The following is a 23,121-nucleotide window of genomic DNA, read 5'->3' on the forward strand; positions in this document are numbered from 1 at the left end:
ACATCATTGATGACGGTGGCATTGACATCATAGACGGCTTCATTGACATAGATGGCTCTGTTGACATTGATTGATCTATTGACAGAGATGGCGCCATTGACATCATAGATGGTTCCATTGTCGTCATATATGATTGCATTGACATCATAGACGGCTCCATTGACATAGATGGCTCCATTGACATAGATGGCTCTATTGACATAGATGGCTCCATTGACATAGATGGCTCCATCGACATAGATGGCTCCATTGACATAGATGGCTCTATTGACATAGATGGCTCTATTGACATAGATTGCTCTATTGACATAGATGGCTCCATTGACATAGATGGCTCCATTGACATCATAGATGATTGCATTGACATCATAGATGATTCCACTGACATCAAAGATGGTTCCATTGACATAGATGGTTCTATTGACATAGACGGTTCCATTGACATCATAGACGACTGTTCCATTGACATCATAGACGGTTCCATTGACATCATAGATGATTCTTTTGACATAGATGGTTCCATTGACATCATAGACGGTTCCATTGACATCATAGACGACTGTTCCATTGACATCATAGACGATTCCATTGACATCATGGATGATTCCATTGACATAGATGGTTCCATTGACATCATAGACGACGACTCTATTGACATCATTGATGGTTCCATTGACATCATAGATTGTTCCATTGACATAGACGACGGTTCTACTGACATCATAGATGATTCCATTGACATTATAGATGACGGTTCCATTGACATCATAGATGGTTCCATTGACAACATAGACGACGGTTCGATTGACATCATAGACGGTTCTATTGACATAGACGACGGTTCCATAAACATCATTGAAGATTGTTCCATTGACATCATGGACGATTCTTCCATTGAAATCATTGACGAAAGTTCCATCGATGGTTCAATTGACACCATTGATGAAGGTTCCATATACATTGTTGAAGACGGTTCAATTAGAAAAGAAGAGTCCGTATACAAAGATGACATAGACATCATACTTATTGTTTCTGAACTGCACTGACATTGATGTGACATCCAATCAGACGAAGATACCATAGATTGTTCTAAGAGGACCGATGTCATTGAATATGATGGTGACTGATCTGATATTGACATCATAGAATATGAATCTGACATTGACATCATAGAATATGAATCTGACACTGACATCAAGTCATATGAATCTGATGATTGAACTAATATTGTCGTATCAAATGATGCAGATTGGTATTGTGTCATTGACGTTGAAAACATTTCAGACATAGGACATTCACATTCTTCAGATAGGAGAGTACCAGAGATCATATAAGACCATGACATTGCTGACGAGGACATTGGCATGATGCTGTCCGACATCATGGACATACTTTCGGACATAGATGTCATAATAGAGCTTGAATCTGTTTACAAAGTATTATGATATTAGTAAAAGATAATTTACAAAATGTTATGGTAATGTGTGTTTCTTTTGCATTCCAACATTTTTTCTCAAGTTTTGATCTTAGTTTTTCTATCTGTCTTTGAAAGTGTAAACAGTAGATATTGATACATATGTAATAAGTATTTTAAAAAGCATACCTTATGTTTTAAAGAGTTCAGAGTTCAAAGTTCATTCCTTTGCAACTGAATTTTACAGTTTGTTGTTATGTTGTATTATCACACTACTGACCTGTTTTAAAGGTTTGATGGGTGCTCACAAACATTATGTATGTCCATGTGTCTGTCAGGAACCTGTAATTCAGTGTTTGTTGTTTGTTCCTATCTGTCACATTTGTTTTTCGTTCATTGTTTTGTACATACATTTTAAGTCAGTTATGGGCCTATTATAGCTAACTGTGCTGTTTGGTTTTGCTCATTGTTGAAGGTCGTACGGTAACATTTAATTGTTAACCTATGTGTCATTTTGATGTCTGCTGGAGAGCATTAATGTATTACACCTTCTTTTTTTGTATGTGTTTCTGTACTGACGCAGGAATCTGTATTCTGTGGTTTTGTTGAACGTTGAACGATCAAGAACCATTTACGCTCTCAATTGTCATTTAAATTTTGTTGGATAATTGAAATATGTGTGAATCACTGTAACAAGGTAAAGAATGATATATTGAAAGTATCTAGAAAACTGAAGCATTATAAGGACTAATACGATTTTGAAGTTTAGGTATAGAATATTTTGTACATGAACGACAGTGAATCATAAGCTTCTGAAAGCTGGTTGGTACTAATATACATGTTTATTGACTATATGCGTATGTTTATAATTAGAATAGAACGTATTATATTTACATGGACTGTGTATAACATTTGAAAAATAAAATGGGTCATCACCCATGTCTCCTAAAAATGCTATGCACTACACCTTTGCAAATGAAGGGTCGTTCATTTGTGATATCAATTCAAATTAATCAATCCAACCCATTGTAACTTAAACAAACAAACCTTGACAGATAACTGATTTTAACAGACTGCAGAAAATAACCAAGTAAGTTTCCATTGCCATTTTTTATTTCTTAAGATGATGTTTCTGAAAAAGAAACAGAAAATGTGCCAACATATCAACAATTAAATACATTTTATAGTAAACGACAAACCTTAATGGTAACTTAGTCAAATACATACGACTATCTGGGCTTCACAGGTCCGACATTTATATTTGGGAATCCGTTTGGAAGTGCTAAATTGAGGATGGAACATTTATCCGATACAGTTTACATGTCACTCTCTCTGTACGTGTACTATTTCTGTTAACAAACTCTTCTGAGGTATATGTAAGCGACTTGTGGTAAAAAAAAATCCCCAGTCTATGGAATGTTTCTGGTTTGCTTTCTTTCCCTGTTTCACTATTTCAAAGCTTCGACCAATAAAGATAGCCTTACTTGTTCTCGTTGTAAATATCGGAGGATGAAAGAATTGCCATTAGATTTATTTAAAAAATGTTTCAAAACTTAAAGTGTCTTGAAGTTTTCTCTCGGATTACTTAATTGTACAAATTTAAATATCTTTGACTTTTTAGATATTTGAATCGCGGGGATCCATATCAAATCTCCTTATTTTTCGTTAAAATAACAGTTTAGCTATTTTATATTCTGCATTTGTACGAAAAATTCAATTTCATATTTTCTTTCTTACTTTTTAAATTTGACTAAAAATATCGCGATCCACGATTTTCTTTCATGTCTATTCCGAAGAAGTCATATGAAATCAGAGTAGTCGTTCCTATACTAAAATTACATTTATTTTACAATGTGTTCACCAGGACAACTACTTACTATTTTACTTCATCCGTCTGTTTATATATGTATGTAGTCTCCTTTACCAATATAACAACTAGTTACAGTTTATAAAATATAAAAAAAATGTTTAACATGATACTCCTGCGACTCCTGAGGAAACTTGATATGACTGCCAATATGACAATTATCCACCAGTACAAAGTCCCTATTGCGTGTTTTTTTAGGTCACAATAAAGCCCTCAACAATGAGCAACACTAAAATATTAGATAGTCAGATATAAAAAGGCCCTGACGTGACCAAGGGAAACGATTCAAACGAAGAAACCATAGTAGAAAACAATTAAACGAAAAACAAATATAGCAGACAGCAACCTACGACAACCTAAAAGTTACATGCACCTGACTTTGCGCATGCACTCGAAAAAGCTGGTAGTTCTTTTTCCTTTGCAATCATTGATCCCGAATGTTCAGAATGTTCTGTCTCAATTCTTTCCCCCTCTCTAATCTTTAAACTGCGAGGTTTTTGTTAACCTTCTGAAAAGTTTTGTGAAATACTTTTACGAAATATTGTTCAGTACCCTTTTTCCGGATATTGTTTTTGAAAAAAATGGTTATGGTCCTATTGTGGATTGAACATATTTTCAATTGATGATCTTCAAGAAAAGTGTATCTGATGGTTTCTACAGTGATTTAAGGATTTATTTTGTATTTCTTAAGTTATCTTTTTGTTCAAGGGTTCTATAAATATGAGATATGCACGTGTTTAGTGATATAACATTATCATAATAGTTTCCATTGGAATGGGTAGTAATTGTACGTTTTATGATCAGTTTTTAATCTGTACGTTTTAAAGATCAAATAAGTTTAATATTAAAATTTAATAATGCGTTAGTACTGCACGATATAAAGCTGTATTTAAAACTATATATTAAATAGGTGAATCAGAACTGTAACAAACAATGGAAAAGAAACACGTTTCCTGAATGGACATTTATATGTTTTAAAGAAATAACCAACCATAAAATTGTATAAATAATTACCCGTGAATGATAAATTACACAACATTATTACCAGTTATTTTTTTTCCTTTTAAAATTGAATACGCCTAAACTACTAAATATTACATTATACAATTTATCAAATATAATAAATCATGATTAATGAAGCTGAGGTATTTTTTTGGATTCATTAAAATAATTCAAAGTTGAACTAGTAACCTCATTTGTATACATTGATAAATTATATATTGAAAAAATGGATACGTCAAGGTGTATAAATTACATTTAAATTGCTAGCCTTTCATCTGCTTCCGTATATTTTTTGATTTTTAAGATTTCTAATTTCATAACCAGAATTCATCAAACTTATTTAATAACTTGCTACATATTTCCGAGGAACCTTTGATTATCACGTTTGCATTGGAATTGCTTCATATAAAAATGTTCCCTTATCTTATTTTATTGTTTTTTTTAGAGGGATAGGGCAGTATATAAAATGTTTCTATTAATCTCATTCAATGATTTTGATGATAACTTGTGTGGAGTAAGTATAAATAAATGTGAAAGAATTCCATTGCAGTATTATAAAATCATCAAAATATCAATGGAACTATCCTAGTTTTTTTAAATGTTGATTGTTTTAACGGTCTTTTAAAATAAAAATTAACTACCAAATTTGATTTGTAATCAATAAAAACAAGATGAATATTGGTTGCCTAGACTAAAAAATTGTTAAAATATTGTGGAAGGACTTTTCAATCGTCGTTGACGACCAAATGTTAGTCTTTGAATGTTCGTTTTTGTTGAGATAGTAGTTTAAGCTGCTGTCTTGAACCACATTTCATTTTATCTAAAGATTGTAAAAAACGAAGAAATGTAACGGACCTAATAATGTTAATCACAGTGCCTCCGTGGATTGTAAACTTTAAAGTAAATCGCCAACACACTTTTTTCTGTAGTATATGAAAGTTCATAGACTAAAGAAAACACGAAAAATAATTGAAATTGATAGAGATAAAAAATTTCTGATGTTGGAAAAAAAGGGGATGGTGAAAAAACTGTCCTGTCATCAAGTACCTATGATTTTACAGATCTTTCAAAAAAATTAGAGAAAACCAATACTTAGAAACTGAAAGTAAAACTTGAAACAAAGAAGTTGCGTAATATTATTCCACGTGCAATCAATTGTCAATGTACGTCATACAGGTGGAGATGTCGATTCAAAATAGATAGCTCATGACATATTTATTAGATTGCAATAGTTATTTTATTTGTATATTATAAAGGATAATAATTTGTTGTTTCATATTTCTATTAATTATTTATACATATAGCTTTCAGACAACTCGCATCGGTACAGTCACTTATTATGCACTACAGTATTAACTTATAAATGAATACAAGGAAATGTTCTGTGTTCGTAGATAATACTGCAACCGCAACTCACTAAAATAAAAATATATCAAGACTTCAACAAAAGGGTTTAGATAAGAAATAAAATTCTGGTTGAAGCCCTACATAATTGGGAATGTTTTAAAAAATGGTTTAAAACAAATGTCAACATGGTCTTAAGCTTCCCTAATTTACATTTTAATTCTAAAAAGACAAAAACTAATAGAGAAAACAAAAAAATGGTGGTATTACTCTATAAGTAACGAATGCATCTGTTTTCAAGTATCAGTAATTGCATCATAATTATGTTTGTTATTTTAAGCAAAAATAGAAATACTTGAACAGACGAAAGATGTTGTTAAACATCATGTAGTAGTCTCAGGATATTTTTCGCTCTGTAAACTCGTTATTTTATCAGATATAATGGAACATAACACAAAACCTTGGTACAAAAGTCGTGCAACATTGCGCAATTCATATCAATAATTCAGAATGTATCTACTTCTAACAAACATAAATTGGCTAAATTTATACCTATACACTTGAAATAGAAAAGGGTAACAATACGGAGCATTAATTTGATGGTGCAAATATAATTATAACAAGCAGGTATAATCAACTTATTTCATTTATAATCATTACATTTCAAGTTAAAAATCATAACTGGAAATATATATCCTATGCGGATAGGGGATGATATGCAAGGAAGCTTATGCGGGAGTGCAAACAGGGGGGGGGGGGGGAGGGAGGGGGGGCAATGGAAATGAGAAGAGTAAACGGATCATTCTTTAAAATGGTAGAAAGGTAGAAAACTAGCAAATACACATTCAATACCCAAAATCAGTAAAGCTCTGTGCAATAAAAAGTCCAATCAAATACAGAAAATGCCAATTTCATTTATGGAAAAAAACAATTTTGGTATTACTTCTAAAGTATCGAATGTAACTGTACGAAGCATCAGCAACTACAGAACAGATTATTTTGTTAATTTAAGCCAAAATGGAAATATCTGTACGGACGATAGACGGTGTAGTACATGGACAGTTTTTGCTCTGTAAACGGATTATTTCATATAAAAGATCAAATGGGACACAATAAACCCTTGGTGCGAATGTTCTCATCCAATGCTCTTCATAGCTATACATTAGAATAGTTTTGCATTCAACATGTATGAAGGGGTTTAATATATACATTTCCAGCAATATATTATAAAATCAAGTGAGAAAAAAAAAATAAGTAAAAAAAGTTTGCCACATCTTTGGAGTATCAACTCTTTTAAATATTTGTTTTTTTTTTTACAAATAATACATGTATGACTTCAATTCAATAGTTTATTTTATAATGTTATGTAAAATGCTGTATGTTGTACCAATTATAATATGTTATGTGTATCTGCCCCCCCCTCTGGGGATCTAATTTGGAAAATAAAATTTATCTTATCTTATAACAACAAATTTCAAATACAAAGAAGGCATAATAGGGACAACAGAAGTATATCGTTATTCAAAAGTCGTAAATCGATTGCGATAAAACAAAACCAGGTTACAAACTACAACCAAAGAAACACTTCAAAAATAACCTGGGATATTTGGCTAGCCAAACCATCCGTTTATTTTGCAATGTTAAAAACATATCGCTAAAATGACAACACTATTAATTGACGGGAATTCAATAATAACAAAAGCAAGAACAGTCAGCACAGAGAAACGCATACATACATAATATATCATCTTACCCCCTATACTATTATTAACTAATTTTATTGGTTAAAAGCGTGGAGACTGTGTTTATTTCATATTAGGTTAGTAAGGAGGCGGGGCTTATTTTATACACGCTTAGTAGTGGTGTTACGTCCCTTTATATTACATATTAGGTGAGAAGGGAGGAGGGGCTTATTTCATTCACAATTAGTAGCGCTGTTACGTCCTTTTATACAAACAAGACGGTACTGAGAAAAAATCTTAAAGATTTCAACAGACGAAGAAATTGATGATTAAGATGGAAATAAATTTACAAAATACATTTAAACCAAACAAGTCGTTATTGTTGGAATCTGTTTTTGTGGGATCAATGGAAATAGTTTCTTAATGCTAACAGTATTGCTCATTTTGATAGGTCACTAGTCTAAATTTGACACGTTACGATAGTCGATTAGTTAGTACAGGACTCTACAAAGAGTGACATATTTTGTGATCTAAACGAAATTTTGAAATTATAAGTGGGAAAATCGTCCGTTGGATGTGAACGGTCTAATTAATGTACACAAAATGTGTCTGTATCATAATACTTATTTAATATAATATTTTTTTCAATTATATAAAAGTCCGTACAAAATAGAGTCTGTATGCCTCTCAGATTTATATGAATAACTATATTAACTTAAAACACAAGGTAATTTTCTAAATACTTGTAGTTGATTACAATACCTAACCTGAAATATTCATTTGTGACATACACATACAAAAAACAAAGCAATAAGGCTGTGGGTAATTAAAAGTCAAATTAAGTACAGAATAAAGTAAATTGTTTCGAATGGATAAGTATGAGTCTCTTTGTAATTTTGCAAATATTCGGACACAGAGCGTCAAACATATGTGTCAATTATATGACAAATGTGCAGATTTCCTTTGAAAATTCAACACTGAAATTCCTTTATCAAATGACATAATCAAAAGCTCAAACACATCAAACGAATGGAAGACATTTGTCAAACGTCTGAATATGTACATGCCGTCCTTTATGTGAAAATTGTGGCTGTATATAGCTTATACGAAATATTAAATGTTTACACCGAACACCTATTGCACACGAATATACATGTACTTTTGTATTTGTTCAGTTATCTACATATCATCAACGTCTATTTTAATATTTGTTTGGCTGAATTTAATATCTATGCGATTCGTACAATTAAACTGTTGTCTTTCTTCTGATTGACGAGATGTGCAGATGCACCTAAGACAAGTGAAATGAATCTTGGTGATTGTTTTTTTTTTCTCACACTTTGCAAATCATTTACATAGTTTTCATGAGTAGTGATCTCAAAAACACAAAGTCCTTTTTTCAGCAAAACAGCTATTTTACTAATTTTGAAATAACATATCAAAAGATTCATCAAATTTTAAAAGCTTATTTAACGAAAAAAGTATATAACAATTGTTTAACTTAATACATCATCAACAATAAAACGTATATCAATTGTTTAACTTAAAAGACGTCATCAACAAAAAACCGTATATACCAATTGTTTAACTTAATACGTCATCAACAATAAAACGTATATACCAATTGTTTAACTTAATATGTCATCAACAATAAAACGTATATACCAATTGTTTAACTTAATACGTCATCAACAAAACTTAAATCTAAATCACACAGAATATTAAGGAATGAATTCTTACCTTTATTGTCTTATAATAAAACCATCTGTACTTGTGACGTGTAATGGACATTAAAAGTCATGGTTATGTTGTATACAAATAAGATTCAGTTACTTCGAAGCTAAAGGTGTTTTGATGAATTATAAATCCATAAACATTCAATATTTCAGATTATCGGTGGATGGTTTTTGTACTTGATATGCATACTTTCGACGAAAAAGGTCAATAATTTCAAGTATTAATTTAAGAATTGTTGATACCTGCTTCATTGTGAATTATATAACAAAGAATAACGTTTGTTATTTTGAATATGATACTCTCTAAAATAAATCCATACATCTAAACTGGCTTTGACGTATACAGCAACCAGAAAATATCATAGAGAGGAGTGCGATTAACTTCTAGCATTACGTAAAAAGAGAGTATTACCAGAAGCCTGTGGATATTGACTATCTCGTATATTAGTAAGTCTTGTGTCTGTGGTTGTCTCATTTGCAATTATAGCACATGTGCATTAATTACATAATCATCATGTATAGCGAAAATTGATATTCAAATGAGGACAAAATATTCAAAGACAAGAGTATTTTCAAACCTTATATATACTTAATCCAATGCTCTTGTACACTATTTTGTAAACATTTTATTTGCTCACTTTATAAGCTAATGCTTTATCTTTCCAAAAAATTCACCCGGCATCATGATATATAGTGACTTGGTCGATACATATTTTTTTTTATCACATTACGAACTATTAATTATTGGACACAGCTTGTAACCGGGAAAAAAACTTCCTGTTGTTACATACACTCTTGTTACTGATGATTATAATGGAAAAATAGCGTGGTGTAAGAAAATAAAATCACTGCTTGATAATTGTGGACTGTCAAATATATGAACACTTAATAAGAAGCAAGCAATTATCCAATGTTAAATTAATATTAACTGACCAGTTTGGACAACCATCATATACTAGCATGTAAACCTACAAAACTTTCAAAAAGCTTAATGTTATAGATTATTTATGAACAAATTAAATTTTGAAATCAAACATTTCCAAATGCGAACATATTACCCTTTTTCCAGATTAATGGCTTTGAAAAAAAACTATTGTATAAAAGTCGGTGGATGGCAAAACACTGTTTTGCAAACCTACCAAACATTTAAATTCTTAAAAAGATCTAATAAATAGAAACAACCTATCTGAACTTAACAAGTTATGCAAATTTATTCGAATAGTTAGGCAATTAACTATTTTTGTGTCACAGTGTCGGTATCTTAAAAGGATATTATATCATACATATCAATACTCGTATCAAATTATTTCAAATATCAAAGATTTCAGACTATTTATAATGTCGTAATGTACTCCCTCCGTGTAAAAACGTGTACCTAGCTGTAAGTCATTTTGATGAATCAATTAAGGTTTTACTTTCTTTGTACGTAAACGAATTTTGGTTCAAATGAACTTCAATCTTTGATAAAAAAAAAATATCAACTATCTGACTGACTTTTCGAGAAATATTTTTTTATTGGCAATGATCGAAATCTCTTTCTGAATGGGGTTAATTGGTTAAACGAAGGATAAGAAAACATTGTTTTAATTGTAGTTTTACATTATATATTGATTAAAGGGTAGCCAATAGTAACACAAAACAAGAAGAAGATTTGTAAAGGATATCATCTTCAAACGTTTTTATAGCTTGGCTAATCGTGACGTTAATAACAGTTCCCACAATTCTTTTTTCTTAAGTTGGTTTCTTATTACAGAAGGAACTAAAGAGGTATTTTGTTTTATCTTTTATTTGCCATACGCACGTTTTACTGTCATCAATGTTACATTTGGTCAATCATTAAAATTAGTAGGATCTGTAATTAAATTCTTTGTTCGACATCATAGAATAAATGTGTCGTTAACCCTAAAATTTTAATTAAAAGGGCATACACTTAATTTAACTTCAATTATCTGCAACCTTGTCCTAAGTATCAGTTCAATAGCATGACTAAAAGATACACCAAATAGTATTAACCTAGGTAATATAGTATATAGCCTCTCTATGGTCAGTTTTTTTCATACTGACACGTTTTATAGCAAGCCTTTTTTTAATTGTCCGTTTTATCTAGAAATTACCAGTGTAAAAAAACTATTAGTTATTAAATCAGGCAAACTTGACTTTCGATGAATGATAAGCGGAACGTTCCTAATATAAGGTGGTAATATACATCATCTCATTATCTTCACATATACCTGTACATACATGTATCATATTCATCATCAATTTCCCCTTCTGTTGATAGAATCAAACAGTTTCAATAATTGCATTTGTTCTTGGGGTTTGTAATAGATTATACAGTATCAACAACATTCGGCATACCTGAATAAATACTTCGAAACATTGAGGTTACATTATATTACTTTATTGACAATCAAAATATAACGCAAAATTTCAAAGGATGATTAATCGATTTCTTGCCAGGTAAAAATTACTTCTGAGAAAAAGCTACCATCAAGGAAGTCTGAATTACCTAGATTTTTTTAAAACTTGAAAGGTATTTAACATTTCTCAAAATCTTTCTGGATGGATAAGAACAGTTTCCTATGATTTTAATATAAATTGTATTCTTTTTTTAAATGCATAATGTTTAATCTTAGATTTAAGGTATACCAAGAAAAAGTAGAAATGAGAAGGATATTCACAATTACAGAAAATAGTAATGCTTTACACAAATTTGAAAAATGCAACCCAACGTTTAAAAATGCTCGTGACAAGTTAGTCATTCTGTTGCGTCAAAAAGCAACTATAAACTTATTGTACTTTGTAATACAAAAAGTAAAATCACAAAAATACTGAACTCCAAGGAAAATTCAAAACGAAAAATCCCTAACCAAATGACGACATCGAAAGCTCAAACACATTAAACGAATGAATAACAACTGTCATATTCCTGACTTGGTACAGTCATTTTCTTATGTAGAAAAGGTGGATTGAATCTAGTTTTATATAATTAGTATGGCGTTCATTATCACTGAACTAGTATATATTTGTTTAGGGGCCAGCTGAAGGACGCCTCCGGGTGCGGGAATTTCTCGCTACATTGAAGACCTGTTGTTTTTTTCTATGGTCGGGTTGTTGTCTTTTTGACACATTCCCCATTTCTATTCTCAATTTTATCATAGCTAGCCAAACCTCTCACTTATATGACACTCGCATCCAATACAATTATATTGACAACGATGCGTGAACAACACAAACGCATAAAAGTTAAAAATCTCAAAAATACAGCCGTCAACGATGTGTAATAATCCTAATCATTTAAAAACAAACAAAGGTGTAACACTGAAGCACGAAATGGCATATAGACCAAGTATAATAGCAAAAATTTAAGACAAACATACACAAATTTAACAACGTACAATAACACAATGACGGATGTTTAATTACAGAGCCACGTCATATATATAACGAAGAAACATAAAAAGGCATAAAGACAAAGCACATATCAAAACTGAACGACAGACAAACAAGTTTTCCAATAGCATTATAACGGGATGCACAAGCACAGAGCCACGCTGTTTGGATCGAAGTGACAGCAAAAGGCTTATAGAAAAAGCTCATCAGCCAAAAAGAAGACAAGAATACGAGAATATCATAAACCATAATGACAGGATGTATAAATACCAATATTTGAAAATTCATGGCAAGTAAAAATTCAAAAATACTGAACTCAAAATTCAAAATAGAAATTTCCTATTCAAAAGGCAAAATCAAAAGCTCAGACACCTTAAATCAATGGACAACAACTGTCATATTCCAGATTTGGTACACACAATTTCTTAAGTAGAAAATGGTGGATTAATTCTGTACTATAGCTAGATAAACCTCTCACTTGAATGACAGTATATTGACAACGATGTGTTTACAAAACAAACAGACTAGTACGTACTAGGTAAACATGTAAAAATAGGGATACAGTAGTCAACATTGTGTTAATATCCTATGTTAATATCTTAATATCTTTAAAACAAACAAATATGTAAAATGTAACTTTTAGACCTCTTTTCATTTTTTGATACACATTTATGTATATACATATATAATTGGTGTCATAAAAGAGGGACGAAAGACACCAAAGGGACAGTCAAACTCGTAAATCTAAAACAAATTGACAACGCCATGGCTAAAAATGAAAAAGATTGTTCAAACCAAAAAGAGACATTAATCTGATCTTATTTGAAATTTTTCTAGTTAACTGCAAATCAATTAAAGCGACTTTAACTTTTAAGAAATATGACAATATTGATTTTTTTTCTCCCTAAATACAATGTGTTCAATTCTCCACCATTACACTGATTATAGCACAACAATCTGCTCATTTTCATTATTTTTTCGTTATAACATCACTTAATTGGCATTTTTATTTATCTTAACGTTTTCTATTTTTAGCTTTGTCGTTCCTTATGCAGATAACAACTTAAGAAACACATGTCGAACACACAGAAATTCGTGTCCAATGATTTGTGTTTAATATATTTTACACACAATTAATATTATAACCATGGACAATTTTCAAAATCGACTACGTCTACAACAAAAAGAAAAAAATATAAAATAATATAATCAAAAGAAAGTATTTAAGAAATACACTAATGAAATATTATATGTGGAATATTTGACAGATGAATAACCGAATCTACATAGTAATATTTTAGTAGACGTGATTATTTGATTTAATTAAGAAATCACCATGCGTAGTTGACAATTAGGAACCAAAATAATCTAAAGTACTTACTGTAAGTACTTATATAGCCATTTTTGAGTTAATAATTGCACAATACTCAATGATCATGCACGTTAACCTATATAAATGAACCCTGAACAAAAACGCCGAAATGTAAAAAAGATACCTAATAAAATAAACCCAAAAATACCACTGGGCCGGTACTGCTGTCGTTGGAGTATTTTTTCCTAAATTGTACCATATTCAAATAACTTAGTGATTTAGCTTACTGGCAGGATACATACTTTCTTTCTAATTTGTATGCTCACAAATTATTTATTTGAACTAAAAACTAAGGCTACAAATCCCTTTGAAAAATGTTTTCTTGCGTTTTATATTTTTTGCTTTCAAAATTTTTGTCTCAAGTGTACTTTATTAAGATAACCCAAGAAACAAATGTCGAATACCAAGAAATTGGTATCACACGATTTGTGTTTAATAAAGGCAACATTAATATACCGCTGTTCAACAGTCGTACACCGAAAACGAATCCAGGTCGGAAATCAAAACCGATGGACCCACATAATGAACTATAAAAGGAAATCGATATAACTACAGATCTACAGAAATGCTACAAACACTATCGCCAGCATACATAGGAACGGATAATTTGATAAAAACTGCAATATTTTAATGCAAATTTCCTAACATTTTTTGAGTGGCTTTTTTTGTTTGGCACGTGTTTAATAAACAAGGTGGAAAAAAGGTGTTTGAGCTACAAATGCATCGTAATAGATTTTGGTGGATGATGTTTTCTGATGGAGTCTGTGAATACATTAAACATTGTAAAAGTAAACGTGTTCTTTACACATTTATAAATTGCACTACAAAAAATGTTGCAGCACCCTCGGGAAACGTTGAAATAAGAGAGTTTCTGGATGCTCTGTTTAGGCCTTTTTCATTTTGGGATTGCCTAAAATTAAGAAATAATTCCTTCGTGTCATGCTCTATGCTCATTTTAACATGGGTAGGCATTATATTTGTCGATATTTTACACTGAGCGTTAGCGAGGTGTAAAATGTGGTCAAATATAATGCCTACCCATGTTAAAATGAGCATAGAGCATGACACGAAGGAATTATTTCGATTCTAATAGGACAAATACAGTATTTTTATAGGTCGAAGCGTACGAAAATACCGTAAAAAATGTTTGGCTTTTCCCGTTCATCCCCGAGGAGTCTGTGCATATCATTTCATTTTTGATAAGTGTAAAAACTATGGGCAGGGTAAATATATGTTGTTTTAAAAGAATATATAATAAAAGTTTATGCTAGTTGCATAAATGTACACAATTTGAAGGATAACGATGGAAATAACGTTAATATAAACAGTAAGTTTGTGCGCATGTGTCAAACATATTTTTTATGCTCATTAGAACACGGCTTTGTTTACAAAGCGTAATAAGGACGTCATATTAGAATGGTTAATATATTTGGCTTTCTAAACGTTTGGAATCGATAAACATAATGAAGGCTATTCAAGAAACATGTCCACCGTTCGTGATTCTAAATCATAATTATTTTATCTTAAATCAAGTAGGTTTAATTAACACTCCAAAATGTCAATAATGTAATTATCATTCTTTTTCATAAAATAAGATCAATTTGCTGAAATACTCATTTCCTGAATAATCGAAAATAGACACATTATATCAATAATGTGGTTCAACGTATAACGTTATATAATCATAGATATACACGATGTTTAAAAAGGTGACCACATGTAAATCAGAGAGAACAAAACTAAACATATATAATTCCTAGAAACGTTAAAAAAACTGTTTTCTAGATAACACTCATAAAAGTTATAATATGTGAAATATTTGACAAAGGAATAATTAAATCTACTCAGAGATATCTTAAAGGGGCACTTGCTACACGATATATAAAAAAAAATCAAAAGTATGATTTTGTGTTGTTCTATCATGAATAAAATGAATGCATGTAAAACAAGTAAAATAGTAATTCGCTTTTAGCAGCCAGTATGGTTCAATTTTATCAAATCAAGCGAAGAAAAATTGATAATGAATTATTTACTTCCAAGTGAATAACTCGACTGCATTGAATCCATATATATGAAAACGTCAATTTAACCTCTTAACTAGAGATGGATAACTCAGGAATTGTGCGTGTTCGGTTATTTAATGTAAAAAAATGTCAACATTGTAAGTGAAACAAAGGTAAATCATTTGATAGACTGATTCGATTTACCAAAAAAACATTTTTTTAGGTAAAAAACTATAATAAACATACTCTTTTAACCTTTAATATGAAATTGAATAGACATAGGAAAATCCAATCGACGAATTCGCTTTCTATTTATATCTATAGTAATGTCTATATAGCTTATATGACCATCGCAGGTCTTCGGAGGTCAACTTGATAAGTAATTAGATGGTGACAAGACTAAAATACACACAAAATGAAGATACATTTTATCGAGCCTATGCTCTGTAATTTTTTTTATTTTATATTTTTTATAATTTGAATGAATGTTTTACATAGTTATAAATCAACAGGCGTAGGTGACAATTATGAACCAAATACTTACTGTAATTACTTTTATAGCCATTTTGAGCTAATAATTACACGATGTTCAGTGATCATGCACATTAACCTACATAAATGAACCTTATTGAAACACGCGAAGTGTTAAAAAAAAGGATACTTGAAGAAATGTTTATTAAAAATAGATAAAACACTCAGTCGGTACTGTTGCTGATGGAGTATTTGTCCTCGGTCGTTCTATCTTCAAAGAAAATTTTGCTTCCGATATCTGACATAAAACAAACCATTCATTGTTAGTGTTATTATCACGTTTACTAATTATTAAGTAGGACTAAACCATAGGTTACAAATCTCTTTGATAATTTTACATTAGACGGGTTTTGCCATTTTATTAAAACCGTCATTGTCGTCATTGTCGTGCGTTTATAGTTTTTGCTTGCCAATCTTTTGTCTTGTGCGTACGTAATGTAGATAACCCCAGAACACATATCGAACACAGAAATCGATGTCGCACTATTCAAGTTCAACACATTGTGAAGGCAAATGTCTGTATACCTTGTTAGTAGCTTCTTTTTATTTGACACACGTGTCGTGAACACGGGGAAAATTATGTGTTTTAAGCTCCAAATGCATCGGTACAAGCTTTTGGTGGATAATGTGTCCCGGGTTTCAACCAAGTTAGAAGCATGTGAAAACGGAACTAGTTAAATGAAACATTGAAAAAATAAACGTGTACGTTATGAATATTCAAATTCCACTAAATTGAGGGTTGAAACACCCTAAGGCAATAATGTAATTGGACATTTTTTTATGTCCTGTTTGGGCCCTCTTGTATTTTATCTGATTTTAAACGTTTCATATTTTCAGCTTCCCAAACTTTTAGGTTCGACAAAACATGAAGAAGGCTATTCAAGATTCACATGTCGATAGTCAGCAATATATATACATGTAATTATCATCCTTTAAATGAAATAAGATCAATTATCTGAAACACCCATTTCCTAAATCATCAAAACTAGAAGCACACCAAAAACATGGTTTTAATTTCAAAAGCATATAGACACATGATGTTAAAAGGCGACCACGTTTTGTTCAGTGCAGAAAGGATAAACATATACAATTCCTAGTAATGTTCAAAAGGAAACTTGTTTTTAAATGACACATATAAAAAGATATAGTATGACGAATATTTGACAAATTAATAATTAAATCTACTTAGAGATATTTTAATAGATGTGAAAATTTGATTTTATTAAGAAATCAACATGCGTTGTTGACAATTATGAACCAAAGTAATTTGAAGTACTTATACCGTAAGTACTTATATAGCCATTTTCTGTCGATAATTACACAATGTTCAGTAATAACGCACGGAACCCTACATAAATGAACCCTAAGCATATACAAACACGGTTAAAAAATACTTCATTTTAAATATACCAAATTAAAGATTGATATTCAGAGTTTGACTCCCTCATTTAAAGTTCACATATGAATTAATAAAAAAAAAACGAAGCAAAGTATTGATTTTTTCTATGACCAAGTTTTTGATCAAAACTTTGAAAGTGTCAACAGATGACATGGAGCAAGTTGACCTAGTCAAATTGAACTTTATTATTAGAAAAACACTACAACGGCGAGACCTGCAACTGTAGTCTCGATCATTAAATACCCTTAAGTACATATGATACAGACATTTGGTTTAAAAACACAATTATATTCTATGATATCTTTTTTTATATCTCAATAAGAATAAGGACTGGTATAACAATAGTGCTAACTGCACTAGACGCGTATTTTTTGCAATTTATGTCTCTTCAAACATTCTCAAGTTTAAAATAATATTTTAAAATCATAAAACTTCTAAGCAAAATACATCCAATGAAATGAGGGGACAGCAGACGACACAAGGAACAGCGATAATGATAACATATATATCTAATGCCACAAAGGTACGGATATTGAAACTAATAGAATAGTTTAAATACTTGATAGTGTACCATGATTTTACGTTTTAATCACCTTTGGAAAAAGTGCATTTTAACTAACAATATATCTTGCAACCAATTGAAATACGCGCGTATTTTTTTTTTGTTATTTTACTACCTGTATAATATTAATCGTTTCAAACGCTTATATATGTTGTACAAAAGGTATTAGAATAAGCTCTATTTCAGAAAAAAAAGATATCATTACTGAATCGACATATACATGTAACAACAACTCTTCAGGTAACTATGGAGATGTAAAAGCTACGTGACGCCTATGAAACAATCATCGTTAAGCTTTACATTCTCTACCTGGAGTAATTAAAACAACCAGCACGGAAATTGAAATCGAATGCAACAAAAACTGAAGGGAATAAATGTTACTGATAATATCAGATATTATATCGATTACACCTGTACTTTTGATGGGGAATGCATTGAAATCATTTTGATGTCGTTAAGAACCTACTTTTTATAATTCAAATTTATCCGTTGGGAAAAGGAGAATGTTAAAATTTGTGTGCCGAGAAATGAAATAAAGAATTAAAAACGCTAATTATATCGTTTTTGTATCAATAAATTATATGTATTTCTGAACAAGTGACAACTCCATAACAGATTTTATCCATCGCATAAGCAGCAGTGAAATAGTTTAATTTCATGTCAATTGAAGGAACTATGTCCAGTGCACGATGTTTTGTCGATATTGTCAACATCGCAATGTCAACTTTATTGTGTCGTTATTGTGTTTACATTGTATCCTATCAATATGATCTATACCTTTCTTTTTACATCGTTCACATCGCATAAATCGCAATATCATCGTGTCAACATCGTGTTTTATTGCGTATATAGAGTCTATACCTTTCTGTTTTCATCGTTCACATCGTATACATCGCAATGTTAACAATATCGTGTTAACATCGTGTTTATATTGTGTATGTAGAGTCTATACCTTTCTGTTTACATCTTTCACATCGTATACATCGCGATGTTGGCAATATCGTGTCCACCTCGTGTTTATAATGTATATATAAAGTCTACAACTTTCTGTTTACATCGTTCACATCGTATACATCGCGATGTCGACAATATTGTGTCAACATCGTGTTTATATTATATATATATAGTCTATACCTTTCTGTTTACACCGTTCACATCGTAAACATCGCGATGTTGACAATATCGTGTCGACATCGTGTTTATATTATATGTATATATAAAGTCTATACCTTTCTGTCAACATCGTTCACATCGTATACATCGCGATGTTGACAATATCGTGTCAACATTGTGTTTATATTGTATATATAGAGTCTATACCGTTCTGTTTACATCGTTCACATCGTATACATCGCGATGTTGACAATATCGTGTCAACGTTGTGTTTATATTGTATATATAGAGTCTATACCGTTCTGTTTACATCGTTCACATCGTATACATCGCGATGTTGACAATATTGTGTCTACATCGTGTTTATATTGTATATATAGAGTATATACCTTTCTGTTTACATCTTTCACATCGTATACATCGTAATGTTAACAATATAGTGTCAGCATATTGTTGTTGTTGTATATACTTTTTTTTTCGTTATTTTTTTTTAAACAGGTACGCAGTTAGTTATATAGTTTAAATTGTTTTCCATTTGTCATATCGGCATCTTTTATTGTTAACTATGCGATATAGACATTTGAACTTATACCGAATCTTCTTATATGTATATATGTTTAGGGGCCAGCTAAAGGACGCCTCCGGGACGGGAATTTCTCGCTACATTGAAAACCTGTTGGTGTCCTTCTGCTGTTGTTTTTTCTATGTCTGGTTGTTGTCTCTTTGACACATTCCCCATTTCCATTCTCAATTTTATTATCGTTATATTAACGATGTCAACGAGGTAAACTATATTTAAGAGTTCAAACAATGTTAACGAAGTTGACACGATATAGATTTAACATTGTGTACATCGCGATGTTGACGATGTCAACGATGTAAACAATATATAAGAGTTCAAACAATGTCAAGGATGTTGACATGAAATCGTGTTAACATTGTAAACATCAAGATGTTATCCATGTCAACTCAACGATGTAAACAATATATACAAGTTCAAATAATGTCAACGACGTTGACACGACATCGTGTTTACATTGTATACATCGTAATGTTAACAATGTCAACGATGTAAACAATATATAAGAGTTGAAACAATGTCAACGATGTTGACACGACATCGTGTTAACATTGTAAACATCGCGATGTTAATAATGTCAACGATGTAAACAATATATAAGAGTTGAAACAGTGTCAACGATTTTGACACGAAATCGTGTTAACATTGTATACATCGCGATGTCAACGATGTAAACATTATATAAGGGTTCAAACAATGTAAACCATGTTGACACGATATCGTGTTAACAGTGTAGATATCACGATGTCGACAATATTGAATAAACATCCTGCACTGGACATGAATGAATTGAAGCAACATATCATATGATTCAAAATGAAATAAGTATCAAGATTACAAAAACGACTGTGACAATGAAGTTCTGCAACATATTATTGGTTTATCTCAAACTCAGATCATCAATAATTAAGAATAATACAGTCAGTTATAAGTGCTGTTTGCGTCATTTAGTTAAAAATTTATGTCGATTTTGCTAATAATAGCACAAACAATAATACTATTCTTTTGAAGATACTGAAGTTATAATATTAAAGGAGAGTACACATTATTCGCGTCCTTTACTTTAGGTTTTTTTTTTTTTTTAGAAAACAGTTATTATGGATTATTTTTTTGTATTTGCGCCAGAAGCACGTTTCGTCTACAAAAGACTCATCAGTGACACTCAAATTAAAAAAAGGTAAAAAGGGCCTAGGTACGAAGTTTAAAATTATAAAGGACCAAAAACAAGAAATTACTATTAAAATAAAATCCAGTTTAAGGATTACTCAAACCATTCACATGTAAATGACTTCATAAATGTATAGATTCCTAAAACGTTATCAAAGGTACCAGGATTATAATTTAATACTCCAGACGTGCGTTTTGTCTACCTTAGACTCATCAGTGACGCTCAGACCCAAAAAGAGTTATAAAGACAAACAAGTACAGAGTTGAAGAGCATTGAGTACCTAAAATTCCAAAAAGTTGTGCCAAAAATATTTCATTTATTTACAGGAAGATATATTATATACTAGTATCACCATACTTTTATTTATCAATATAAAATTAATTTATCAAGTCAAGGAAATGGAGAAAGCGAGTAAAATATGAAATTCTCGTAACACTGCATTTCATCACAGTTACAATTGTTCAAAATGATATAAATTTGGTACAAACCATCAATTTTGATTTTGAAGCCGACGATGTGAAATTTTAGTTCGTTTATATGTTAGTATTTAAGTTTGACGTCCATTTGCACTGAAATAGTTCACATTTTTATTTAATGACCAGCTAAGGCCCACTTCCGAGTGCGGAATTTTCTCGCTGCGATGAAGACTCATTTGTGTCCGTATGCTGTTATCTGCTCTAAAGTAAGGTTGTTGTCTCTGAGACATATTACCCCTTTCCATCCTCAATTGTTATAATGGTTATCCGGAATACACATTCTGTTTTATTCTGTAATCGTCCATGCTAAAATTTGTTATATGTTTATCTTTATATGGTATAAACGTTTATTGACTGAAGTCACACATATAGTATTACGATGCTCAGGGTTATCATAATTTAATTGGTCTCAACAACACTCTACTTGTGCATTAGATACTGACACGGATACTTTGATATAAACAACAACATTAACCAATTTTTAAATACGGCCACTGCTTGTCCGACCAAAACATTCTAAATACAAACGATACAAAAGAGGTAAAATATACCAAGCAAACTAAAAAGGCCAAAGCAAAACACGAAACCGACCAAAAGACAACCAGTATACAAAACGCAACCTTATCAATTTAAGACTGAGCAGTATGATCCTTAAAGAAGGTCTTATTTCAGGTGCTCCGGAATGGGTTAACATAGCCTGCTTCACATGTGGCACATGTTAGGTTGATCATGCAAGTACAAACAAAAGAATATGACAAAGCATTCGGATTGAGTCCATTAAAAACTATTTTAAAGTAACATTTTGATTCACATCACATCTCAAAATAACAACTGTTAATAAACAACAGACTTTAAATTAGTGTACGTGAAATTTTTAAGAGGTTATGACACATACATACAAGGGGTTCCAGATTTGTATCAGATCATACATTTAACAGTTTATTCAAATATGGTTCAAACATGGGTACATATCATTTTAAGGTGGTATGGGTGTCTTTCGCCATCTTGGATTGTAAAAAAACAGAGAATCTAAGGTCCATATTTTCTATCAAATTAGCAAAATTTGATGCAAGAATGCAGATATTTCATGTGTTTTTACATTTAAAAGATCCAATTTATAAGAATATAACTTATAAATATAAATATATGTACAAGTGTAGATTATTTTTGGTTGTTTTTAAATATTTTGAAATTGTCATTTTAAGGGTAGGTAACTCTAAAACAGTGCATTTTCTGTTGGATTGTTCATGGAATTTTCATATTTTGTATTTTAGCCGGAAAAAACGCACGGTGACCCTATCTTTTCTTTTGATATTATCAAAGCATTGGTTGAAAGCTATATTTTCCTAATTTATCTTACAATTCTATCATTTCGTTTAGTTTCTATTCACAAAATGGTGTTTTTTCCTGTATAATCCATACAAAATGTGTCATTTTGTCACGACCCGTAGCTTGAAAAAATGCACGGTGACCCATCAT

At 31.0% G+C, this 23,121-nt stretch overlaps 1 protein-coding gene across 1 annotated transcript in view; it reads right to left on the reverse strand.

Moving 5' to 3' along the window:
• Positions 1–27: 27 nt before the first annotated feature.
• Positions 28–23,121, reverse strand: part of LOC134710987 (uncharacterized) — a 43,397-nt gene continuing 20,303 nt past the window's right edge. The window contains exons 2-4 of the mRNA XM_063571411.1: positions 2,462–2,546; positions 84–1,425; positions 28–37 (exon numbers count right to left, since the gene is read on the reverse strand). Coding sequence (XP_063427481.1) covers positions 28–37; positions 84–1,425; positions 2,462–2,522 — 1,413 coding nt within the window. The 5' untranslated portion in view covers positions 2,523–2,546. The remainder of the gene's footprint in view (positions 38–83; positions 1,426–2,461; positions 2,547–23,121) is intronic.

The sequence above is a fragment of the Mytilus trossulus genome, chromosome 3 (genome assembly GCF_036588685.1).
Source record: "Mytilus trossulus isolate FHL-02 chromosome 3, PNRI_Mtr1.1.1.hap1, whole genome shotgun sequence".
In the NCBI taxonomy this organism is placed as follows: Eukaryota; Metazoa; Mollusca; class Bivalvia; order Mytilida; family Mytilidae; genus Mytilus; species Mytilus trossulus.